General features: G+C 37.2%; 2 protein-coding genes across 2 annotated transcripts in view; one reads left to right on the top strand and one right to left on the bottom strand.

Annotated features, from left to right (window-relative positions):
* The window catches only part of Tmem165 (transmembrane protein 165), a 23194-nt gene extending 21737 nt beyond the window's left edge, over positions 1 to 1457 (top strand). The window contains exon 6 of the mRNA XM_013009163.1: positions 682 to 1457. Coding sequence (XP_012864617.1) covers positions 682 to 758 — 77 coding nt within the window. The 3' untranslated portion in view covers positions 759 to 1457. The remainder of the gene's footprint in view (positions 1 to 681) is intronic.
* A 3643-nt stretch (positions 1458 to 5100) lies between these two features.
* Positions 5101 to 27409, bottom strand: part of Clock (clock circadian regulator) — a 75132-nt gene continuing 52823 nt past the window's right edge. Inside the window, exons 16-23 of the mRNA XM_013009062.1 lie at positions 25568 to 25709; positions 24099 to 24199; positions 23428 to 23517; positions 19572 to 19724; positions 18671 to 18877; positions 17332 to 17537; positions 10526 to 10805; positions 5101 to 10046 (exon numbers count right to left, since the gene is read on the bottom strand). Of these exons, the coding sequence (XP_012864516.1) occupies positions 9870 to 10046; positions 10526 to 10805; positions 17332 to 17537; positions 18671 to 18877; positions 19572 to 19724; positions 23428 to 23517; positions 24099 to 24199; positions 25568 to 25709 (1356 nt within the window). The 3' untranslated portion in view covers positions 5101 to 9869. The remainder of the gene's footprint in view (positions 10047 to 10525; positions 10806 to 17331; positions 17538 to 18670; positions 18878 to 19571; positions 19725 to 23427; positions 23518 to 24098; positions 24200 to 25567; positions 25710 to 27409) is intronic.

Below are 27409 nucleotides of genomic sequence, written 5' to 3' on the forward strand. Positions count from 1 at the left end.
GCTAGTGCTCTACCACTTGAGCCACAGCACCACTTCCGGCTTTTTTCTTTTTGCTTATGTGGTGCTGAGGAATCAAACCCAGGGCCTTGAGCATGCAAGGCCAGCGCTCTACTGGGAATCCGCTGGATGTGATACATTAAGGCCAGTTGGGACACAGAAGAGATTGAGAATTTGTTGTTCTTGCCCTACTTGGTCAAAGTGTTCATGAGACCCCATCTGAATAAAAAAGCTTGGCATGCTCCCATCCCAGCTACTAGAGGAAGCATAGAAGGACCAGGACAAAAAGACGTTAAAGTGTGGCTCAAATAGTAGAGCCCCTGCCTAACAAGTTAAATCCCAATACTACTTCTCAACAACCTGGGAATCAGAAGTAGAGAACAGTTATGATTCCATTAAATGAAGTTTAAAGATGAAATAATTACTGTTAGTATTGCTGACCATGCTCCTTTTTCATATGTGGGTTTTAAGGTGAGCAGCTGTACAGTTCACTACAGTTGCTAACACTGTTCAATTTAGTAGTTCTGTCTTTAGACAGTGCTACAGAACTGACTCTTACTGAGCCAAGAATGCTAAGTATTTTATTTTTCCAAGGTCACATTATTAGATGGGGAGAACAATTTGACTTCCTCGTGTTTTTTTTATATAACATTTTGCTTAAGCCGTTTTTCTCTTCTCTTGCAGTGACAATCATAGGAGGCATCGTGTTCTTGGCATTTGCATTTTCTGCACTATTTATAAGTCCTGATGCTGGTTTTTAATGAGCTATTTGTCTGGATTTAGCTTGAGATAGATAACTCTTGTCTTTCTGTACATAGTGTAAACTAAAAGTAATGGAAAGTACTGTATTTTCTATCATTGATTTGTGAGTTTGACCCATTTAATGAAAGTATTACATCCAAAAGAGATAATCATTGATTCTGTAAAATGTAAAATGGATTTTTAAAAGAAACCTGACTTTGAAGTGTGGATTCTTCTCAAACATAATTATGGTAATAATTAGGTCCCCATTTGTATTTTGGTATCTCCAGAACCATTGTGGGGTCTGCTACTTGATTTTCTTTCAGCCTGACCCCTTTATAAGGAATATAAAATTTCTCCTTAGTCATTGAGGTGTTTTAAGATGCTTACCTTGAAACTGTCAAAGATGGAATTAATTTCTATTTTTTAAAACATTTCCCTGAGCCAGTAGGCAGTAGTTTAAATCATAAATCTTTTAAGTTTAGAAAGAGAAATACTGTGTTACTATTATTAATAACATGATGCAATAAGAACTATTTGCTAGGTCCATTTTTCCTTTTTTAAAAATTGGGTAGGACACCCAATATAGAAACAGTCAATATTTGACAATGTGGAATTACCAAATTAAAAGAGAATACTATCAATGTATTCATATTTTTTCTATATTGAATAAACAATGTAACATAGAAACAATGTAAATAAAAATGGTGTTACCAGTACTTGGTTTTCCTTGTGTGTTATGCTGATTATAAGCTTTCTAACTTATTAGTGATTATATACCAATTTTTCAAAGTAGAAGTAAAAAAATCTTGATGGCATAGCTACAACAAAAGTCTGAGAGTATTCTAAAACTCAGCTTTGCCTTCATAGATCTGTGAGCAACTAGATAGCAATGCAAGGTTGGGGAGGACCTTATCCAGAGGTGACTGGTACTACAACAGGGAGTCAGAACAGGCAGTTCAGTTTCAGAGCTTATGGCTGTGCAATGTGCTAATAAGGCTGCCTTGTTTTATCATGGCGATTTCAGCGATCACTGCCACCTACAGTATATTGTAACTTTATTCTCCACCCAAGTGGCAATATGAAGGCCAGATCCACAGAAATATCCAGGTGTTCCTGTGTAGAATATAATAAGAGCTCTAACAATTCTGTTTACTGAGCTACTACAAAGGTTTACAGTAAAATTGGTCATCTGAAGTAACTCTGAAAGAACCCAGCTAATCACCAAGTGTTTTACAAAATAATTGTGGGAAAGACAGCTAACTACTAAAGAAGAGCTTCCTTTGAATGTCCAGTTAGTGTATAGTACATACTAACAAAAAAAATCGGTTTTTTGAAACTAAGTTCTCCATCATAAAAAGTGTATATTACAGGTTTGAAAGATACCCACAAATGAAGACAAAATACTTTAAAAAGTCAGGCAACAATAGCTCATGCCTGTCATTGTAGCTCACAAAGCTGAGATCCGGAGGATTGTAGCTCAAAAACTCGCTTGGGCAAAAAAGTCCTGAGAGGCTATCTCCAAAAGTAATAATGAAAAAGGGCTAGAGGCATGGCTGATGCAGGAGAGCGCCAACTGAGCAAGTGAGAAGCCCTGAGAGTTCAATCAAAACCTTGGGAAAAAAACCACAATGAACGTTCAAGAGGTTGCCTTTTAAGGTTAGACACTTAAAAAGATTATCACTAACAGGATTCCTTGTGGGAAGTAGTAATAGTATCTCAGCTTGATAGTATCACGAACTTGATCAAGTAGCCCGATTTCAGCACTGGCTTTAAAGAGCTTTTTGAGGCACCACTAGCAGTCTTTCCAGAGAACCTAACTATTTACACAATTTGGCAATTCAGACCTAAGTTATAAGGCAAGAAGTGCTAATGCAGTTAGGTCCCGCTACTGAATAAAAAAGGAAAATGTTAAGAGATTTAAAAATATTTAATAAGTCTACAAATTCAAAATGTGATTCTTACAAGTTCTGTGCCACATAAAGCAGATATCACTTCTGGAAAAATGCAGATGATACTGAAAAACAGCACTAGCACTGAGGTATTTTTTTATTTTTTAAGTTGAAGAAAACAAAGTCTGGGTCTATTTTACATTTAAAAAAAAACACCACCAAAAAACAAAAAATCCACAAGTCTCCCCCCCCTCCCCCAACCGAAATATTCCACAATGCTACTGCTTGGCTCTTTCGCTATAATTTTAGGTTCTGAACACATTACAAGAGACTATAGGAAAGAACATTATAATAGAACATGTAGATTTTAAGAGCTACACACATCAAAACTTGGAAAAATGATCATACATGAAGAGGCCTAAGTGGAGGTAGGCTAGTAACACACTTTTACTTTCTTCTCAGTACAGCTTAAAAACAAGCCGTGACCAATTCTAATACCGAATTAAAATGCCAATATCAAGCTGGTAAGAACCCATATATTTTATACAGTATTGTATTTCCAAATACAGCTCATGAATCAGAGAACCTAATATAGCACCGATGAATCAGCATTATTCCTCATCCTTATAATGCAATTTAGGGTTTTGGCAGAAGACAATACCTGAAAAATGCCTATTTTCATGTTTGCAAATTAGTTTGGATTTCATTTAAATATTCACGTTATGGAAAGATCAGTAGCCATTTCTAGCGCCATCCATTTGGAAGAATGATGGGGATATATCTACTTTGGATTAAAAACCCCAGAACCAAGCAGTAAAGACAGCAATGCCAGGAATAGCACACTAAGAACTACACAGAACATTAGCATTTGGTGTGTTTTTACAACTACCAACTGATGTTAACAAAAATTTACAAAGATACAACTTTTTTTTTGCACTAACTGGTTTCAATATACACTGATTAACTTGTCTTTGGGCTTTGATCTTTACAGAAGAGTGACTCTGAAAGTGCCAACTGAGGCCCTACAACCACAGGAAAATAGATTTCAAACTAATTAGAATGGTGTAAATTACAGCTGTTCCTGCTGACATGTATTTTATAAACAGGACATTTCCTGGACAATGATTTTTTTGCTTGAAGATGATTGTCTAGTATACAATACATTAATTAGAAGGTAGCATACCTTTTCCTACATTTTAACTTCTTGGTAATGGCTCAGCCATTACCAGTAGTGAACCTGCACCAGTACAAGTCAACTCAAAAAGACACAAAACAATTCAATGTCATTTCCCAAAGTGATGTCACAGTTTGTTTCCTTAGAGATTTAAAAGCATACATGTGAAAATAGCGTATCTTTAAACCTGTTAATACATTTTATTTGTACAAAATAAAATCCATCCTGTTCGCGACAATGTTTTAATTACCCATTCTCTTAAGGGATCCCGAGTGAACCTTGCCTTGCCTTGCCTATGGGAGGTACAGCTTCAAGCAGCTCAGGAGCCCTAAAGTGGAGGATTAAGTTTCAATGAGTGAGCCGGAAGGATTCTTGGGGTATGTCCAGGCTATACTGGACAGTGCTGTGTATAGAGGTTTTGTTTTCAAAAAGACCAAGCAACACTACAACTATATAAAAACAGCAAACTTTTGTAGAGATTTTCAGTGTGTATATTCCATCTATTATTTAAGAGCTTTCATATGGATATGATAATGATAGCCATTAGAATATGCTGATCATTTAATATTTCCCCAAATGGGCAAAACAGGCAATGAGTGCCATTGGTTCTGTCATATTGGCCTTTGGCTGTGCTGGGAAAATTATGTAAAAAGTCCCCATAAAATAGAGAAGGCAGCAAGTGAAACTAGAAAAAGGTTGGGGCTATGTGAAACACTGAGGAAAGGAGTTATCTTTTAAATCTTTTCTTAACTGGGTTGAAAGCAGAGGAAGTGCAGGGCGAATGGAATGGGCCCTCCACTGCTCTCCTGCCCTGAATAGATTCAGGTTGTCTTGGAGAGTCATTGAAAGGACTAGCAACTGCCTCAGATAATATCCAGTTCTCCAAGTATAAGACAGTGATGCAAAACAAGACAAATCACACATTAAATCACAAACACTGAAATCACTGATGAGAAAATGATGAAATGATATTTTAAAATATAAATAAATATATTTAGCAATTTTCATTCAAGAAACCCAGAGAACTGCTTTCAAAAGCAACTATCTTAACCACCTTCTAGATTCTTTCTTAATACTTACTATTTTGATTGTCATCTAATGCAGCACCTCAATGTTTGCTGCTGGTGGTGATAGGATTTCACTTAATAGTCTCTTCAGAAACTATCATTTCACTAAAGACCTTCCCTGGGAAAACCCAGGCAGCTCACATGTTAAATACTCAAAACCTTCAAAGTATTACTTAAGAAAACAAGGAATGTAGTGTTATGACAATGGGGGGAAAAAACTATACAGGAGTCACATGGAAATAAAGTATTTTAATTTTAAATATCCAAGTTTGCTTAATTTCTTATGAATTGTTCAACACTGTTTGAAATATCCTGAATTAATTACTACAGGAACAAAATGGATCCTGTGTTTTCACAGGAGACATTAAAAATAAGACCAAATTAAACTTTTTCTTTACCCAAAACAGTCTTTCAGTCCTTTTTGTGCAAAAATATTACAAGAGCAATTCAAATGGAAACGCTGAAATGACATGCCAACATTTCAGGGCACATTTAAGACACTCAATTACTGTGTTCTAAAATATTACTACCAATCACTTTTAAATTAATTCTGTATATCTACTCACACAGATGCAATTTCCTAGACCTCTGATAATAAACAGGCTCATTGGTCTCTTTTGGTGTCCACACAATAGGCAAGATTAGGTTTACAATAGTGTTTAAATGGAACTAGCCATCTACAACCTCTTGACTCCACCACATTCAAAATAAGAGTTCATTTGGCTACCTTGAAATCACTCCCATAAACCTATGGTTCACTGGATCTAAACATTTCTCAGAAATGTGTCATAATTTCACCTAAGTGATGATTTGGGGATCCTTTAGAAACAGTTAATGCCTAAGCTAATAAACTTTTATCAAAATGAATAATTGCAATAAAGTGCTTATTACATTTCAAAATGATGCTTTTAGACTGTGGTATGTTTGTTGTTTGAAGTGTGTGCTGTTCCTCCCATAAAGGATCCCCAGGCATGAGAGTCTGATCTCACCTGTCAGAAAAAGCAGCAGCACTATCTTTTGGTAGGCTGACAATAGGCACATTACCCATGCGGATGAGGCTACACTAGGGCTATGGCAAAGGGGGAGGAAATTGGAAAAGTGGGAGGCATGTGGAGGGCTCCTACTATACTATTGTTACATACAAATATATTAAATATGCTATAAAAATAGTCAACTCTTCTCCTTTGCAATTACTTCAGGACACTCCTTTTAGAAGAATGCTCACTCAATCCAGACAAACATAAACGGTCTCTCCAGTCACTAGTAAAATGGCAAGTGCTTTTGTGCTGATTCTTCACCATTAAAAGTTCCAATCTGCTTACTCCTGGCTAAACTCACTTAGCAATATTAATATCCAGTGTTTATACCTTCCAACATGGACTCCTGTGGCACTAAGAGCAGAGCCACATATATTGGAAAAGTTGTAGGCTTGAGTTTTACACAAATGTTCAACAACCTTTCATTCACTAAAGAAATAGGAAAAAAAAAAAGAATACTAAAATGCTATCTGCATCCCACTAAAAGTTTGCCTCAATGTAGTAGAAACAATTTCAAAACAGTAATCTCCAGGTGAAAAGAATTAACATCCAGGTAGACTCTTTTAAGGGTCCCTTTCTAAGGCTACTTCAATCATCTTTCTTCAACCCAATGCTCTTTATAGAGCTGGACTGTTTCAGTACCCCTAATCAAGAGACAGCGTTAAGGCAGTGACCAACAACCATACACATGTAAAGAACTCAAACAACATGCTCACTATTCTGCACTGGGTTTTGTAACAAACGTCATAATCACTGGCATTCTTTAATCACTAGTACATTCCTAAGCCACAGCTACATGTGACAAGGCAGAGCACACAGCACTCTTAAACTTCCCACCTGAATTTAGGATGGAATTTGGAGGTGAACAAACCCACTACCAACCTACTACATTTGCTTTTCCTCCCATATTTTCCACTAAAAAAACTGGAGTACTTGTAGGTGTCGGGGTTCTGGCTTGATAGCGCTTTCAGCAGCAACGGTCAGTCCAAGCATTTGTCACCTGTACTTGTGAAGCTACACTGATAGCACAGAAGCCTGAGCAAGGCAACACTACAGAACAGCCAGCACCTGCCCCATCCCTTAACAGTTCCTTACTAGTAAGCACCACCAGCATGACATGCTTTTAGGAACTGAATCCCTGTGAGGGAAAAGCAGAGGGAAGATCTGTAAGAACCTGAAAGGTGTTTCCATTTGTTACCACTTTATGATTTAGATGTGGGATTTTAATTAAGAACTTTGGCTACAGAATTGAGGGAAGAATGAGAAACTGTTGAATCTTCACTAAATACTTAAGTCTCATAAGGAAGGAGATAGGGGTAGTTTTGCAAACCCTAGTTCAAGAGAGCCAGGAGGGAACCAAGGGTAAAGAGATGCTGACTAGCTTTCCCAACACCACTCTCCATACTGACAGCAGAAGTTATCAGCTAACTGCTCCTTTAAATTTAGCAAGTGTCAATTTCAAGCAGGAAAAGTTCACCTTATTCCTGAATAAAAGGAATTACTATGAAAAACTTTAGTTTTTTTCCCTAAACATTTGTGAATATAGAAAATACTTGAAGAGGATGGGGTAGAAGAATGTGAGTAAATAAAAGTTTAGAAATTTACCTTGTGGCTTATCTTATGTTTTGCTTTTGTTAAGTACAGAGTAGTCACAATCTTTCTTCTAATTATGGTATTCAGAGGTTAAGCCTTCATGTTTTGTTAGCTAAATCCTTATCACTCTGTATTGCCAACAAATGAGGCACAACTCAGATATATACGGAATAGCAGAAGGTTGAGAAAGGCAATTTGGAGACAATCAGTTCTGCCATGTGTAAGCTCAAGTACACATACTTTCTGACAGCTACTCAATGTTCATGGAATGTCAGAAATCTCTTCTGAATTGCCATTTAATTAGAAGAATTCTATGATATGTTAATAATTATTGAGTAGCATCTTGGCATACCTCTTTTTTACAAGTATAGGTACCAATTTTCTTTGGTTATTTTCAACATTAACTTTCTAACTTCATTGTGCCCAGGTATACTTTTGTTTTGTAGCAAAACAGAAGATATTTCTTAAGGATGACAGTAAAGCCAAAGATCAAGAACTGATTTAGCATATTCCCCTGAGCCTTTTATCTAGAAATTCTCCATTAGATTATCATCTTTACTCAAAATCTTAGCAACTTCACCTCTGTTAACACATTTTCTCTTAAGGTCATTTTTGATTTGTGTTTTTTCCTGCTTTTCGGTCACTTTTAATATTCTAATAAGATTTTCTGCTAATCTTAATTCTTAATTCTCTATAATGGCAGATTTTATTATTAGTACCATAAAATCTAAGCAGTGCTTTAAAAAATGTATGTAACTTGTGTTGGATTTTATTACCTTTAGAATATGATATTAACAGATGAAATCTTAGTTCATATTTAAAAAGCATGTGAGTTACAGTATTTGTGTTATAATGATGGCAGAGCCAATTTCTACCTCTTCATACAGGAATATCTATCACGTGGGGCAAATATTTACTGGTAATGACTAGCTTTAAAGGAAGATACTAATTTAGAAAACAATTTTGGGAGCGTACTAGTAACTGTAATAGTGATGGGTTAATTCTCTTTAAACTTTTTGTATCCCAGTCTAAGAGACTCAGCAGTCTTTATAGGAATCATTGGAAAATAATGACACTGATAATCACATGCTGTTAAAAATGTACTAAGGTTTCAAAACTGCTATTGAAACCAGACAATGAATTCAAGATGGTGAGCTATCACCTGAATCAAATCAAGGCACTATGGAGCCCCTCCCCCCCAAATAACCCTGAATCATTTCTGACTAAAAGAAGCATTGAAATTATGAAGGATAATAAAAAGATTCCAACAAATCCTAAAAGTTAAAATTCCCACCATTGAGAATGTTAAAAAGTGCCTAAAATGTTTTGTGTGCAAAATTTACTCCTATAGAACTGAAACATTCTTGAAATTACTTTCAGGCTTGTTGAAAACCTTGTACATATGTATTTCCCATTAAGAAATACACAGAAATATGTGATCAAACTCCCAAACATCTAAAATACAGCAGTGCAAATCCTGTTTTCAAACATAATTGAAAAATAATGAAATAAGGGCTATTTTTTTAACTTGAAAATCCTATTGTATCAATAATTTAACCTGAAAAAAAAAATCCATTCCCAGCAGCACTTCATACCTCACTAAACAAACTGTGACATCACAGCCAAAGTATGAACACAAAGACCTGTGCCCTGGAAAAGTGAATAGAACACTATTAATGCTGTAAACAAAAGGAAAAGTGGAGGCTTTATCAGGTGTAAAAATCTAATGAAATGTACTCATACCTATAAGGAAGAGATAATGCTTTCATGCAGCATACAGAATGTGTGCTTCTCTCCTTCATCCAGACATATACATATTTTTACAGCATCTATACATAAAGAATTTGAACCCACACAACATTCTCAAAGTAATTACTGTTCTATCATTATTTGAAGAGGGAGAGAAATGGGGGACCTACTTACTGAACTATCTTCATGGCATCATTGTAAGTGAACCCCTGACGTGGCAGTGGTGCAGTCCTCTGTAACACTTAATACCAGGAACAGGACCACTAAAAGTACAAACATTATTTGTGCCTTTCAGGTTCACTAGAGGTCAATCTCATAGCTGAGCTTCATACATTTGGCAATATACTCTTTTTTTTCCCATCAAAAAAAATATCTGGTGACCAAAACACTGTCAGAATTGGCTATGTCTCTAGGATTATCTCCTGCTGGCTGGTATTTAATGTACATTTGTAGCACTAGGCAGCGTTTTTCTTACCAACTAATTCCAGGAATGAGAACACTCAATAGTACATCTTATGGAACAGCTGGAAGTCTTCCTCCTATTCTCGGATTATCTGAGTAACTCTTTATGGACCATCTCCTTCGTCCCTTGATGCCAGAGAAGAAGGAAGTTTGTGTGCTACTGTGGTTGAACCTTGGAAGGATCAGTCAAGCTGTCAGTCCTATGCCGACTAAGTTGCTGCTGTTGCTGCTGCTGCTGCTGGTGGTGTGACTGAGGGAAGGAGCTCTGTTGTAGTGGAAATGCAGCAGAGAGGATAAGTTGCGTTGAAGGATTCCCATGGAGCAACCTAGAAGTCTGCAAACACAAATGCTTTGTTCCTTAATACTGTCCACTTAAGATTTATTCAAGCTGTCCACTGTCCATAGGGACAAAATCTTTATGCTATTTTCATTTTTGCTCTAACCTTAACATTCTATTTTTTAAACATGCTTATGAGACTTTCCCTCTTTCTTGGAAGTTTAACAAAATTCTTTCCCTCTTTTTTCTCACTATATATGTAAGAAAGACAGTTTCACCTTCTAGGAATTCGAGCACAAGAAGAGAAACTAGGCTTGAAGGAAGAGCCCTGAGGTGGGCAGAAAGCAGGCCACCTGCTCTATTCTAACAGTTCAGATACAACTGAGTATGACTGTGGTAGGACCAAGTCTTCCAAATACTGAACAAGTAAAAGAAATAGCTAACCAGGACAAATTTTCTAGGTCATTTGCCAAATTCTATTCTAAAAAAAAAAAAAAAAAATGGACTGGAGATGGCGTCTCCATAGGGAAATGTACCTGTAAAAACTGCTGTGGTGGTTGGGTCAGCTGAGCCTGAGATGGTTGCTGAACTGGGGGAAGCTGCTGCTCCTGGGAACTCTGTTGTTGTTGCTGCTGCTGCTGCTGCTGCTGCTGCTGTTGTGTTACTGACAATGCCTGGGCCTGCTGCTGTTGTGTGGCAAAAGTAGGATAGGCAGTCACTACCTGACCCATAAGCATGGTACTAGGTACCATGACTGCCCCACAAGCTACAGGAGCAGTCACTAATTTGGTCACAAGTTGCTGACCTTGAGAAAATCTGTGGGAAGAAAAAAAAGAGGAGTTAGAAGAACAGCTAAGGCAGTGATCATTTAAGATAATATGCAGTGATAGTACCAATTTCATTTTATAAAAGCACGTTTAGGGCTGGGAAGGTGGCTCAGTGGTAGAGTGCTTGCCTTGTATGCATGAGGCCCTGGGTTTGATTTCTCAGCACCACATAAGCAGAAAAAGCCAGAAGTGGTGCTGTGGCTCAAGTGGTAGAGTGCTAGCCCAGAGTTCAGGCCCCATGATGGACAAAATAAATAAATAAAAGCGTGTTTATATTTTGTTTTTAAAGATTCCTTTTGAGTTATCAATAAAGAATATATATAGAAAAATCAATATATGACCACAAACAAATATGACAAACCACTTTTTAAAATATATTCAAAAGAATGAAGAAGCCAGGCATTGGTGGCTCATGCTTATAATCCTAGTTACTCAGGAGGCTGAGATCTGAGGATCACTATTCAAAGCCAGCCTGGGCAGAAAAGCCTGTGAAATTCCTGTCTCCAGTAAACCACCAGAAAACCGGAAGTGGGGCTGTGGCTCAAGAGGTAGAGCAGTCCTTGAGCTGAAGAGCACAGGGACAGCGCCCAAGCCCAGAGTTCAAGCCCCATGACTGACAAAAAAAAAAAAAGAAGAATGAAGAACACCTCCATTTACAAAAATAAATTCAAAATAAAGCTAATCACAAAAGCTAAAAATTGCAAGAAATAAGCTAGGCGCCGGTGGCTTACGCCTCTAATCCTAGCTACTCACTCAGGAGGCTGAGATCTGAGGATCGAGGTTCAAAGCTAGCCCAGGCAGGAAAATCTATGAGACTCTTATCTCCAATAAACCACTCAGAAAATTGGAAGTGGTACTGTGGCTCAAGTGGTAGAGCGCTCTCGTTGAGCTGAAAAGCTGAGGGACAGCGCCCAGGCACGATCCCCCCCCCAAAAAAAATAAAATAAAAATAAAATGCCACCCAAAACCCTGTAAGAAACAATAAAGCTTCATGATACCAGACTTCAGAAATGATTTCACTGACACCATCAAAACTAAAGGTGATAAAAGGAAAAAAAAAAGGTAACTGGACTACATTAAATAAAACATGTATACTGAAAATGAAACTCATTAAACAAGAGTTATGTATGTGATATATTTGGTTATCATAATAACTAGATTTCTTAAAACTGAACAACTCACTTAAAAAAATAAGATCAGGGCTGGGAAGGTGGCTCAGTGGTAGAGCGCTTGCCTTGCATGTCTGAGGCCCTGGGTTTGATTCCTCAGCACCACATAAGCAAAAAGAAAAAAGCTGGAAGTGGCGCTGTGGCTCAAGTGGTAGAGCGCTAGCCTTGAGCTGAAGAGTTGAGGGACAGCACCCAGGCCCAGAGTTCAGTCCCCACAACCGGACCCCCCCCAAAAAAATAAGGTCAAACCTAAATATGTATTTCTCCAAAAAGATAAGAGAAATGGCAAATAAATGCACACAAAGGTACTCAGTATCACTAGTCATTAGGGAAATGTTAATCAAGCCACAATGAAAAGCCACTTTATATACCCATCAGGCTTTCTATCATAGACATCAACAGACAATCATCAGTGTTGACAGAGATGTGGAGAAGTGAGAACATTTGTGAACTGTTGATGGGAATGTAAAATACAGCCACCATGAAAAACTATATGGCAGTTCCTCAAAATCTTTAACAAGATTACCAACCACAGGAAATTATTCAACTTCTGAGTGTATAATCTGAAAGAAAGAAAAGCAGAGACAGATACTTGCACGCTTACATTCATAGCAGCACTTATTTTCAGGTGGAGACATGGAAGCATCCAGAGTTTCCACTGACAGGCAGAATGGGCAGGCAGCCAACAGTACACTTGATAATGGTCAATATATCTAATTTTATGTTCTATGTATCACAGAGAATTTTTGTCAATCATATGGCTTGAACTCAGGGCCTAGGCACTGTCCCTGAGATTTCTGCTCAAGGATAGCACCCTATTACCTTGAGCCACAGCACCACTTCCGTTTTTCTGGTGGTTAATTGGGAGGTAAGCATCTCATAGACTTTCCTGCCTGGGCTAGCTTTGAGCAAGGATCTTCAGATTTGCTAGGATTACAGGTGTGAGCTACTAGCACCCAGCATAACAGAGAATTTTAATCATGTCAAAACTATAAACTTTTTTCTTTTCATAAAATGACTAAGTGCTTGGGAGTCAGATATATGTGGCACACAATTCACAGAAAACCTTAAGGCTACCATAACATAATTTAAAAGAACTACATTTATAGAAAAAATCCATCAAATATGTATTACAAACATAAATAAAAAGTGATATTCTAATAGTGGATACAAATATTCTTTGCTGGGTACCAGTGGCTCATGTCTGTAATTCTAGCTACTTGTTTAGAAGGCTGAGATGAAGATTACAATTTGAAATCAGCCCAGGGAGGAAAGTCTGAGAGACTTATCTCTAATTAACCTCTAAAAAGATGGAAGTGGCACTGTGTGGCAAGTGGTAGAGCACCAGCATTAAGTGAAAAAGCTAAGGCGCAGTGGCCTGAGTCTAAGCCTCAGTGCTGGCAAAACAAAACAAAAAATTTTAATTTACAAGTTTATCAGTGCAACATAGTGTTTACTATTATTTGCTAATTTCCTCCCTTCCTTATCTCTTTCCAATTGCCTTTTGAATGGGGTGATGTTCATTTCTAATACTGGCCATCACAGCAAGGAAACAGATCTGACCCTATCATATAGCAAGATGAAGACTGTATTAAAATCTGTAAAACAACATAACAGTATTAATGTAAGGATGCAGTAGTGGTTCAAGTGGTTGTATACCTGCCTATACCAAGTGTGAAGTTCAGTACCACACCCCAGTACCACCAAATCACACACACAAAAAAAAACTCATAAAGCTCGTTTTCGACATGACAACTTGTACTTCTCATTGTTGCAACAGGTCCACCTGTATCCTTAAACGACTTGTTTTTCCCCACCTCCTCCACAAGTTAAACCCACATGCGGGGGGGGGGGGGGAGGCTGGGAAGGGATGTGAAGGGTAAACAAAGGAGGAGGCTGCAATGCTTGATAAGAAATGTACGCATTATCCTGCCCATGTAATTGTAACCCCTCTGTACAGTATGTTCACAAAAAAAATAAAATGAAAAAATAAAAGAAGAAAAGGAAAAAAAAAGAAATGTACTCATGGGGGGGAGAATAAGGTGGGGGAGCAGAGGGAGGATGGGAAGGGATGGGAAGGGAAAACAAAGGAGGAGGCTACAATGCTTGATAAGAAATGTACTCATTATCTTGCCCATGTAATTGTACCCCCTCTGTTCAGTATTTTCACAATAAAAAAAAAAAACAAAACTCTGAGCCGGTCACCAGTGGCTCACGCCTGTAATTCTAGCTACTCAGGAGGCTGAGATCTGTGGATCACGGTTCAAAGCCAGCCTGGACAGGAAAATCCATGAGACTCGTATCTCCAATAAACCACTAGAAAACCAGAAGTGGCATGTGGCTCAAGCCATAGAGTGCTCGCCTTGAGCTGAAGAGCTGATGGACAGCGCCTAAACCCAGAGTTCAAGCCCCATGACCACCAAAAAAAAAAAAAAGAAAAGAAACTCTGTACATGTATTGCATATTGTATATATTCCATAAGACAAAATAAACTTACACGGATTCATTTTTGCAGTGATGGGGATTATACCCACTCTGGGCTAGGCAATGGAGAATAGAGAATGGAAAATGCTAGGCAAGCATTCTACATTGAGTCATAGCTTTATACCCTTAATTTATTCTGAATTCATGTCACATCTTGAAAATAAAATACTGTATTTTATATACTTTAGGACCAAATGCTTGAGTACAAAACAAAAAAACTCTTAAGGCTCAAAAAAAGTAACATTTAGAGTGTACTTAGTTATATAAGTGCTAAATGCTATTTCCTTTGTAATCCTAAAATTAATATTTGAATTGCCTATTGACTCATTGATATGTGCTTTATCCAGAGAATACTTTATTCATTTCAGACAGAAAAACATATTCTCTAATCATCTCCATTGCCCAGCTCACACTTCTGTGGCTGTGCATGTACAGGTCTCTTTGGCTGAGAATGCCCCTTTAGAGGCCTCACCACATGCAAATCCAAAACCACCCTCACTATAAGACTCAGGCCAATGGTCACCTCCTAATCCAAGCTATCCCTGACCAACCATAATGTGCTCTTCACCTGTTTGCCTCAATCCACAAAATTACTCACTTCTGCTTTTCTATAAGCCTACAATAATTCTGACTTACCTTTCTATTGATTTTACAAGTCTTTTCCCAGGGGAAAGACCTAACTTATAAAAGCATCAATATATAAGCTTCAAACATTTGCTGTAGGATTTGTCCTCTCAGAATTGTATTTACAAATAGTCCCTAAATTGCATCTTCCAAAATGCATGCCAGTAATCCAGTTTAATGGCTTTCCCCTCAAACTATAAAGTAAGTCTTTTGCCTGGGAGTATAGATCAATGGGAGAGTATGTACATAGGTCATACTGGTCCATGTGTATGGACCCAGGTTCTGGGTTCAAATCCCAGCAGCAAAAACAAACAAAAAAATCAGCCCTCTGAATTTTAATGGATAACATTTGTTAGATTTCATTATGAACATTCATAAGACAGACTTTGTAAGTTAACTGAGTTACAAAGAAAAGCTTCTTGTGCTTTTAATTCCTATGTAATCCTGCAGCTTCTATACTCTGAAAATTATTAATACAGTAAAATATACCATTCAATACAAAAGTCAAATTGTATATACAAGAAGTACTAATAAAACAATGTAACTTGAGGTTCTGGATGGGGTTGGGTACAATGGGCAAGGGTAATGTTAGTTTGGTCAAGATGCATTATACTCATAAACTGACCTGTTGGATTGAAACCTCTTTGTACAACTACTTACATAAAAGACAAATAAAACTTAAAAGAAGTATATAGTGGGCGTAAAGTAAGGTAAAAATAAAAAACATTTAAAATTGGAGATTTCATAATATGGAGATCCTATAGTTGTTAGAAGGCAACTTTTCAGCATCGATGGCATTTCTTCAAAAGTTTTATACTTAAGTCAGCTATTTGGAATTCTCATTAGTGTACAGAATTCAGAGTAGCATGCGTGACTATGTAAACTTTGAAATCAGAGATCTAGGTCTTGAGTTAGAGTGGCTGCTTCACTGATTTAACCATTTAGACCCATGAGAAATTACCAAAATCCTGTGTTTTTCTTGTATGAGACATAGGGAAAGAACAAAGATACTTGTAAATATTTCAGAAAAAATAAGAATGAATCCATGTATTTTGAGGAAGTAGAGGTGTGACTGAAGTGATGGAATGACAGTCGAGTAGCAAAGCTAAGTGAGAGCTTAAGGCCTTGAGTTTAAGCCCCAGTACCACCCCTCCTCTCCCAAAAAAGAGGGAAAAAGAAAAAAATCATATATTTTGAAAACTCAACAAATTCAAGCAAGGTAAGCTATACCACCATGAATACTCTCAACCATCTGCACTAACAAGAGGGGGCTGCACAGTGAAACAGCCTTGCACATCATACTATGAACACTACAGAATGTTCCTATTTGCTTGCAGCCCAAAAATAAAAATTTATTTTATTACTCTAATTTTCATGTCTTGAAACAGGTATGTTTTTATTGCAAGCAATAATGGCTACTACAAACAACAAAATAATAAAATTATAAAATCAGTTTTTTTTAATCATATTTTGTTTCTTTTTTTTTTTTTGGTCGGTCGTGGGGCCTGAACTCTGGGCCTGGGCGCTGTCCCTCAGATCTTCAGCTCAAGGCTAACGCTCTACCACTTGAGTGTCAGCCCCATTTCCGGCTTTTTCTGCTTATGTGGTGCTGAGGAATTGAACCTGGGGCCTCATGCATGCAAGTCAAGCACTCTACCACTGAGCCATCTTCCCAGCCCCAATGTTTTGTTTCTTAATGCAGTGTCAGGAACTGTACTGAGGGTGGTGAGCATGTTAAGCAAGCATTCTAACACTGAACTATATCCCTAGCCTTATTGTTGTGTGTATGTGTATGTGCACACATGCACCCTCCTCCATACTAGGGCTTGAACTCAGGGCTTTGCACTTTTGCCTGGCTCTTTTGCTCAAGAATAGCATTCTACCAGCCACTCCTAAATTTTTCATATTACTGTTTTGTGTGTGTATATGCATGTGTGCATGTGTTTGTGTCTGTACATGTGTGCACGTCCTGGGGCTTTAACTCAAGAGTCTGGGCACTGTCTCTGAGCTTTTTTGCTCAAGACTAGTTCTCTATCACTTAAACCACAGCTCCACTTCTGACTTTTTGGAAGTTCATTGGAGATAACAGTCTCAAACTTTTCTGCCTGGGCTGCTTCCAACCACAATCCTCAAATCTCAGCTACCTGAGTAGTGAGATTACAGGACAAATTCTCAGCTGTCATATTACTATTTTAATTAACATAACTTTGAAAATGACAAAAGAAGTAAGACAAGTACCTTATCTGTCTGTCCTGAGTGAATGTAGTTACTGTGGCACTCTGGGTACTGTTCTGTGACATACTGGATGGAATCTGGACCATGCTTCCAGCGGCAGGCTGAGAAATCACCATAGTATTATATAGAGGAGCTGTAAGAGTACTCTGTGTCTGACTTGGAAGAGATGTTTGCTGACTGTGACCACTCAGTACGTTTTGTTGACTCTGCTATAAAAGAGATTTTACAGAGATTAACTGAACAAAGTTATTTGGAGACAATGCATCTGCCATTTACTATTTTAACAATAGCTGATATTAAAAGGGAAACAGGATAAATTACTCTGAGAAAGTCTAATCACAAAGGAACGACTTGTAGTAAATGGAAATGGTTAGGCTTGAATTCCCAGCCAGAAGGAAGGCAAGCTACGACTTTAAAAGAAACATGATCTTAATAGGGATGGTAGAAAATATACAGACAGAATTTCTGTTAAATACACAAAGTGATTGACTAATGATTAGTTTATTTTTGTATTTTCCATATAGAGTCACAAATATATCCTAATCACCAGGATTTTGATTGAACTGTCACTGTTCTACTCACAGTGTATTCTACCTATAGTAACATGATACCTGGCCAGACTCCTTTACAAATCAAAGCTTTTATTTTTGTTTGTATGTATGATGGTCCTGGGACTTGAACTCAGGGCTTGAGTGCTGTCACTGAGCTCTTGTGCTCAAGGCCTGTGCTCTATCACTTGAGCCATAGCAGTACAACCAGTTTATTTGATACTTAACTGGAGATAGGAATCTCAGTTTCCTGCCCAGGCTGGCTTTGAACCGCAATGCTCAGATCTCAGCCTCCTGAGTAGCTAGGATTACAGGCATGAACCATTGGCACTGGGCTGCAAATCAAAGCTTTTTAACACACACAAGTAATCTGAGTGACCAGAACCTGGTATCACTATTAGACTTAAACAGATTGTACAATTTTTTTTTGGGGGGGGGGTCTGGTCGTGGAGCCTGAACTCTGGGCCTGGGCGCTGTCCCTCAGCTCTTCAGCTCAAGGCTAGCGCTCTACCACTTGAACCACAGCACCACTTCCAGCTTTTTTCTTTTTGCTTATGTGGTGCTGAGGAATCGAACCCAAGGCCTTATGCATGCAAGGCATGCGCTCTACCACTGAGCCATCTTCCCAGCCTAGATTGTATAATTTTTAAATGTAAAATAGTTCACACTAATGGCAAAAAAATTTCAACTAATATTTTAATGATTACTCAATATTTCATGTTCTAATGATCAGACTTTAAGAGATGATACACAACAGAGCTATGTTAATAGCTCATTGTACTTGATCATATTACCTGAGTTGATGTACTTTGTAAAGTCTGTTGAATCATATGCTGACTTGTGCCAATGTGTCCAGCATTCATTCCACTTTGAATCTGGTTAGTAGGAACAACCTGGCTTTGCATATTTATAGGTGCAAGTTGCTGGACATTAGATGAATTTCCAGAAGAAAGTTGAACAGAACCAAAATTTAATCCAGGGTTTGATTGTTGCAAAAACATCTTTAAAAATAAAGATTACATTTAAATGAGATTTTTGGGTTCTTTTCATTCTTTTTTGTTTAACACTAGGGATGAACCCCTCAAGTATGCTAGGCAAGCACTCTACCCTAGGCTACATTTGTACCCCTAAATAGACATTAAAATGCAAGTAACAGGTATTAGTCGTTTTGAGCAATAAATAATTACTGAATAAAACATAAAACTTCCACTCATCCTAATCTTATCATGCTTTCAATTGTTAGAATATGTCTAACACACTCAAAGGGCTATGGACTGGCAGCTTTGTATCATCGGTATTTGTAATTTCAGACATTATATTATTTAGAAGTAGTTTCCACTTATTGTTTCCCTTTACCAAAATCCTAGTCTCCTAGTTGGTAAAGTAAGATGAACATGAACATTTTATTAACTTTTACTTATAAATTCTTTACTGTCTAGATTCAAGACTACTATAAAATAACTTTCAATATGATGAATTTGAACTACCTAAAATTTGGAAAACATGGAAAAATAAGGAGGCTACTGTCTTAGGAACAAGCATCTCTGGAGACTGAGTATACAGTATCATACTGAGTGGATAACCAATGGGTAGTGACTGAACAGTACTAGTAGAATGTATTTCTGGCACCTCACTTTTCACTAAGAAAAGTGCTTTTCATAGGAATGCAAAATATGTTCATAAGTAACAACTTACCTGCAGCCCTTGGCCATGGACCATTTGAAGTTGCTCTTGAATTTTCCTTAGTTCTTCTTGCTGCCGATGAATATTTGCCTCAATCATCCTGGTTCGTTGCTCCAACTGGTCCTTCAGATGTTGCATGGCTCCTAATTGAGCTGAAAACTGAAACTGAAGTACCACATGTGGAAAAAGCATACCATATTTTAGAATCAATTGCTCATCATAAATGTATAATGTGAAAAGTGAGCATAATGAGTTAAGAATATCATGCATCTTATTAATATATGGCATCTCTGCTCCTAATCTGCCCATCTTTCTCTGCTCTGTGACAGTGAAGCTGAACTTTAAAAATATTTTTTCCTTTGCCATGCATAGTCAGACCTGTCAGCAGATGGTACTGGAAACATGCTACAGAAGACACCTATCTTACTGATTCTGGTCCTTTCCTATGTTATAGCTGCCAGTGAGTGGCATTCCAGTGAGGTTCCTAAATACTTAGCAGGCAGCTTTTCAGCAAGTCTCAGTGATATCCTTTCCCAGGAAAGTCTGCCAGGTCCCTAGCAGGTAGCTTCCTTCCCTCCAGTCATCTTCTGTAGCACTTTAGTGATGTCCATTTTCCAATGGTGCTAGCCATTACCTGTGCACAATGACATATGAATCCAGGTGGCAAGAGATAGGAGATTCAGAAACATGAGAGAGAATCTTCCAAACTTGTCCCTTCTTTGAGTGCTCTTCTCATTTTTTTTTTTTTTTTTTTGCTGGTCCTGGGACATGAACTCAGGGCTTAGGCACTGTCCCTGAGCCTCTTTGAGTTCAAGGCTAGCACTCTTCCACTTGAGCCACAGCACCACTTTCAGCTTTTTCTGAGTGGTTTATTGGAGATAAAGAGTCTCACGGACTTTTCTGCCTGAGCTTTTGGAACCACAACACTCATATCTCAGCCTCCTGAGTAGCCAGGATTACAGGTATGGGCCACTAGTACCCAGCTCTTCTATTCTTATAGTGTTTAGTTTCTTTTAGATAGTGGTTAGCAACTTTTAATTTTATCCCTATACACATTTCTTGTACACTTTTGATTTCTGACTAGATCTTGACAGATTATAAGCACATCCTACAGTTAGAAAAGTTATACTGTGGCTGACCATTTAGTAAAACAAGTTACTTAATTTCTATTTATTGGTGGGTACTACTGAGGTTTGAACTCAGGGCCTGGCTCAGCTGAAGCTCTACTACTTGAGCTATGCCTCCATCTTAGCTTTCTGCTGGTTAATTGGAAGACTCTCCTGTACTTTTCTATCCAATCTGGTTTCAAGTTTTAATCCTCGAGATCTCAGCCTCCTGAGTAGTTAGAATTGCACGAGGTGGCCGGCTAAGTTACTTTATTTCCAACCCTCATTTCTACTCTACCCAGCCTGTGCCTGCAGTTAATTCTTATCAAACTGTCATCTTTAGTATACTCTCCAGAATATACTAAAGTATACTCTTCCAGAATTACCCAAAATTATCAAAATCTGACAAATAACTATTGTTGTCACTTATATTTTCAATTGATAATGTCCTTAGACACGTTTAAAACATGTTTTTAAAGACTAAGCAATTGTGAATGAATGGAATGCATATAATAATGCAGTTATTCAACTCTCAGAGTTTTTAACCTTACTTTTCTGTTTTATACCTGAGTATAAGCAACATTCTTTTCTACTGCTTATAATTTAGATACATTTGATGACCCCTCTGTTAAGTTTATACGGGTTCATTTAATTATTTTCATGAATATTCAGTACATATAACAGCCTAAGAGCTGGAAGAGTTCTATGTTATTGGAAATCTACCTTAAGACAGTCCAGTGAACTTCACCTTAAAGTGAGAAATGCTTCCACAACTTTTCAAAAGTATCTCCAAAAAAGTGTATATGCATAATAAAAAAGTTAATATGCATAATAGTTCTTTTTTGTTTGTTTGTACCACAGAAATAAAATACTATTTTTTCAAAAATCGTTTTCACTTTTGAAGTTGACAACAACCAGACCATATCATACGAGAAGAATTACAAACCTAGTACACCTCAATATTCCCATGTTTCTAGAATATTAGTCAAAATATATTTATATATGTCATGCAAATATAATTTATTACAAAGTTATTTGTAACTACAGATAAACATTCGTTGTCATCATTTTAAAGAATTTCTAAGCCGGATGCTGGTGGCTCATGCCTATAATCCTAGCAACTCAGGAGGACGAAATCTGGATGAAATCTGCCAGCCCAGTCCGAAAAGTTCATGAGACTCTAATCTCCAATTAACCACCAGAAACTGGAAGTGGCACTGTGGCTTAAAGTGGTACAGAAAAAACTCAACAACAGCACCAAGAGCCTGAGTTCAAGCTCCATGATAGAAAAAAAAAAAAAAAAAGAATTTCTACTAATGCAAAAAAGGAAAGCAGAGGGCTGGGAAGTTGGCTCAGTGGTAGAGCGCTTGCCTTGCATGCCTGAGGCCCTGGGTTCGATTCCTCAGCACCACATAAGCAAAAAGCAAAAAGCCGGAAGTGGCGCTGTGGCTCAAGGGGTGGAGCGCTAGCCTTGAGCTGAAAAGCTGAAGGACAGCGCCCAGGCCCAGAGTTCAGGCCCCACCACTGGATGCAAAAAAAAAGGAAAGCAGAAACAAACACAGAACATAGGACAAGAGAAAATAAAATCACAGAACAAAGAGGTGAAGTGTCTGGCTTTTTCACTATAAATGACATAATATATATTATTTAAAATGTTAAGAAATGCTTAATCAGTACCTGAAATTAAAGAGCAAGTTATGAGGAAAGTATTTCTAGATATTTACATAAACTTTTATAAACTCTTCAGAATAAATAAGATTTAAGGGCTTAATGCTGACTACAAATTATCCAAACTAGCTGGGTGCTGGTGGCTCATGTCTGTAATCCTAGCTATTCAGGAGGCTGAGATCTGTGGATCTCAGGTTCAAAGCCAACCCTGGCAGGAAAGTCCAGGAGACTCTTATCTCCAATTAACCACCAGAAAACTGGAAGTGGTGCTGTGGCTCAAGTGGCAGAATGCTCACCTTAAGTGAAAGAGCTGAGGGACAGCACCCAGGCCCAGTGTTTTGCTAGAAATCAGGATTTAATGTTAAACAAAACAGGCAAAAAAGTTTATTTTGTACTACTCAGTAGTATTTTTAATGTGTCTGAGACACTGAATGATTTATTCATCTCAAGAAGTTATGATCAAGAGAAACACAACAATGTTGTTAACAATCAATTGCTGTTAAGCAATGTTGTTAATTTTTGTATTTAGGCTTTCTCTGAGACTCATGCCAGGTAAACTTGTAGAAGCTTTTCCTCAACTTCCATAGGCTACATTAGGTTGCATGATGTACATAGGTTATATGACGTGGTATTCTAGTTATTTGTTGTTCCCTCTTAATGTAACAGCCTTTCAGTATAGAAATTATAAATACTATCAGTTCCTGAGATATCTGTTATATACAAGGAACTCAATAATATATGATTAATATATAGTTAATATGTAAACAAAGTTACTCCCTTCTTCCAATTACCACTGGAAGAACAAAATAAATAGTTACATCTTTAGTATCTTTATAACTATGTGCTTTTCAGTAAGAGAAGAGAATTTATGGCATATTAATAAGGAGGATAATGGATAATGTTCAAGATTATCATGACTACTGAAAGACCAGTACCTATAGACTCACCACTAAGGGCTAATGGTACCCCATAATCCTTATAACAAATGAAAATATACCTGCATTTATAAAATAAACTGCATCTATAAACATACACATTCATATTAGCTTAAAAGCAATTTATCACTTGTAAATGCTCATCTAAAACAAAAATACCTGGGACATGCCTTGTGGAATTGGTAAATTTGCAGGTTGAGACATCACTGGCTGTGTTATTGATGGACCAACAGACTGAGAGTTTATGGACTAGAAGTAAAATAAATCATAATAGTTAGATGATACTCATTCCTATATATAAATAGTTTAACCAGAAATATCATGGTATATTTACCACTGAATTTAATTTGATTTACATTTTGGTTAGTTGTATCCAAGTATGACTCCCTTTACACACTAGAAAAGTAAGCTATTTATCTATTTGTCTGTCTGTCTGTCTGTCTATTTATTTTGTGGTACTGACAATGAAACCCAGGAACTAGTGAATGCTAGGCAAACACTCTACCATGGGCTGTATCTCAGCTCCTCTACTACCCTGTTTCTTCTAAGCACTTCGCAGATACCCTACATATGTGTTCAATAGAAGTTGGCTGGACTGAACTGGTATTGAGTGGATTAACTGGCATCTGAAGATAAGATATATGATGGCTCTCAATGATCAGCTTTTCAGAACTGAAAAAGGCTGATATAATCTTAATGACTTACATGTATGAGAGCAAAATTCAGAAAGATCACAGAAAACAGAAAGGGGAAAATATATCAATAAATTTCTGAAAATTTAGGAAAATTTTCCCTTTTTAATAATTTTTATTCCAAATTAAAGAGCTTACCTGACTACTAAATGATGATCTTCGTTGGGCCATCTTTTCATGAGCTGGTAAATGCTGTCTGGGAGGAGTGCTAGTATCTGTTGGGATCTTTGTTGGTGTTGCTAAAGTTAGTTAACAAACCGTAACAGCATTAGTACTTACAAATACAATTATCAAATAGTAATCTTACAATATACTTCAGTGAATAAAAAATTTTTTGAGTTAGTTTCCAAAATTTTTTGTTAGTGTTCAAATCATTCAATAAAATGAAGCCTATGACTATAAGACTCATTTTAACATTTATTTTTTGCTCATTTGGAGGCTTGAATTTAGGTCCTTGTACTTGCTCAGGATTTTTGTTCCTGGCTGGTGGTGCTCTATCACTTGAGGCAAGCCCCCAGCATGGCCTTTGGCTGATTAATTGGAGATGAAATCTTGTAGACTTTGTTTGGCTAGCTTTTACACTTTGAACCTTCAGGTTGTAGCCTTCTGAGTCACTAATATTACTGATGTTAGCTGCTGATACCTGGTTAAATATTTTTCTTAAGGACAAACTTAAGGAAACTTTGAATATGAAAATAGTTACTATAGTCATTCCCCCAATATCCACAAAAGACTTTTTCTAGTACCATTATAGTCACCAAAAATCCATGGATGCTGAAGTCTCTTATATAAAATCGTGCAGTAGCCAGGCCTGTAATTCTAGCTACTCAGAGGCTGAGATCTGAGGATCACGGATCAAAGCCAGCCTGGGCAGGAAAGTCCCTGAGACTCTTATCTCCAATAAAACATTGAGAAAACTGGAAGTGGTGCTGTGGTAGAGCACTAGCCTTGAGCTGAAGAGCTGAGGGACAGAGCCCAGGCCCAGAGTTCAAGCCCCATGACCAACCAGAAAAAAAACCCAAATGGTGCACTGTTTGCATACATCCTATGCACATCTTGCCATTAATAAGCTATATCTAGACTTTTTATGCTACTTAATATAGTATAAACAGTACATAAATAGTTGCTTAACCATTATGTTTAGGAAATAGTGACAAGAAAACAGTTTGTATTTGGTCAGTATAGATATGACCTTTTTCCTTTGGAACATTTTCTATCAAACTATTGATAGAATTCATAGATATAAAACTACAGCGATGAAGGAACACTTGTAATTTAAAGATAATTATGCAAGTCTTTCTAAAGATAGTAAAAACAACTTTCAAAGAACAATACTTACTGGCTTTATAGTAAAAAAGTAGAGTAAATTGTCCTGCTTTTTTTTTGAGTGATGATGAAAATGTTAACAAATGACATTACTCCCTACATATTTTATCATAATTTTTTGCTATAGCAATTTGTCTTTTACTCATTGGAAAGATTAATATGTCCTTCAAATGTAAAAACCTGTAAAGAAGTATTTGATTTAAAAAATGCTGATATTTGTAACACAAGCAATTTAGATGCACCCTCATTAATGAAGTCTACTTTCAAGCTACAATACTCACAGGAAGGGTCTGATACTGCTGTATGAGATGATTTTCTTGAACTCCGGGAGGAGGCAGAAGGGGTTGGGCTGTGATCAAACCTTTCCAGTGCTTCCTTGAGACTAACTGTGTTTATGCGATTATCAGACCCAGAATCTTGGCTCTAAAAGGACAGAGAAAAATAATGGTTTTCTTTGTGGTTCAGTTCACAGATCTCAAATTAGCAAGACTGTTCTCAGTGAAATAAAAATTTAAATTTTACCTATAGCAAAGTGAGCATGAAGATATTAGATAAAGGAATGGAAGTTATTTTTATAGTGCAAAAAATAAAAATTTTGGGTTCATTTATGGAAAAGATGGGCTATCTTACATCATATACAGCGAAATAAAATGGATCAAAGACCTAACTATTAAGCACTAAAACAGTAAAAGTCTTAAAGAAGATATATAAATAGCCAGTAAGCACTTGAGAAGGAACCTAACCTCACTATCCAGAGAAATGCAAATTAAAACTACAATAAGATACTATATCATGTTTATTAGAATGAGAAAATAAACAGTATTGGTAAGTATAGAAATTAGACCTCTTGTTGCTTGATGATGGAAATGTCAAAATGGTGTAGCCCTGTGGAAGACAGTATGGCAGTTCCTCCCCAAATACAGAACTTGCATATAATCAGGATTCTTAGTATAAACTCAAAAGAAAGTAGGGACTCAGACAGACATTTCTATATCCGTATGTATAGAGGCATTACTCAAAAAAACAGAAAGGTAAATCTAAATATCCACTGACTGATGAATAAACAGGCAAAACAGTGCACATGCACACACACAGAAGAAATATTAAAACACTACAGGGACCTTAAAATACAAGGGAATCCTGATATATGCTACATTGGCATGGTAAAATCATACCAACAGAAATAAGCCAGTCATAAAAAGACACTGAATTTTTCTAATTAAAAAAATAAAAGGGGGTGGGGGGAGGGTGGGTAGGAGATGGGAAGGGATGGGAAGGGGAAGCAAAGGAGAAGGCAACAATGCTTGATAAGAAATGTACTCATTATCTTGCCCATGTAATTGTAACCCCTATGTACAGTATTTTCACAATAAATAAATAAATAGATAAATAAATAAAAGTAAAATGGTAGTTGCCAAGAGGTGAGGGGAAAGGGAAATGTGGAGTTGTTTAATGGAGTAGGAAGTTGTTTGGAAATATGAAAATGTTCTGGGCATAGATGGTGGTAATAGCTGTACAACAGGGAAAATGTACTTAGTGATTCTGAAGTATACCCTTAGAATTGGTAAAATAGTACTCTTCACATTAAAGAAAAAAGGAAGGCTGGGAATGTGGCTCAGTGGTAGAGTGCTCGCTTAGCATGCATCAAGTCCTGGGTTCAATTCTTCAGTACACATAAAAAGAAAAAGCTGGAAGTGGCACTGTAGCTCAAGTGGTAGAGTGCTAGCCTTGAGCAAAAAGAAGCTCAGGGACATGGCTCAGGCCCTAAGCTCAAGCCACAGGACTGGTCAAAAAAAAAAAAAGGGAAAACAAAATACAGATGGCACTTTAGTTTATATACAAAGTACCTTATGCATCTTTGGGGCTTAACATTTTATGGCTGAAATTCTATACTCCAATTCCGACCTTTCTCTAGAATTTCAGTAAGTGGATAAAACATCCAATATCCTATCCTAGTATGTCAGCCTCCTAAGAATTCATTATCAATTATGTTTTCCTTAACTTTACCTGAGTCATTCAACCTCTGCTTTGTCATCAACAAATACTGCAACACCTCTATGAGTATCAACTCAAAAGCCACTATAACCATACTTCTCTATTTTCTACCTCTTCGACCTCAAGGG

Source organism: Dipodomys ordii, unplaced genomic scaffold, assembly GCF_000151885.1.
Source record: "Dipodomys ordii isolate 6190 unplaced genomic scaffold, Dord_2.0 Scaffold8, whole genome shotgun sequence".
In the NCBI taxonomy this organism is placed as follows: Eukaryota; Metazoa; Chordata; class Mammalia; order Rodentia; family Heteromyidae; genus Dipodomys; species Dipodomys ordii.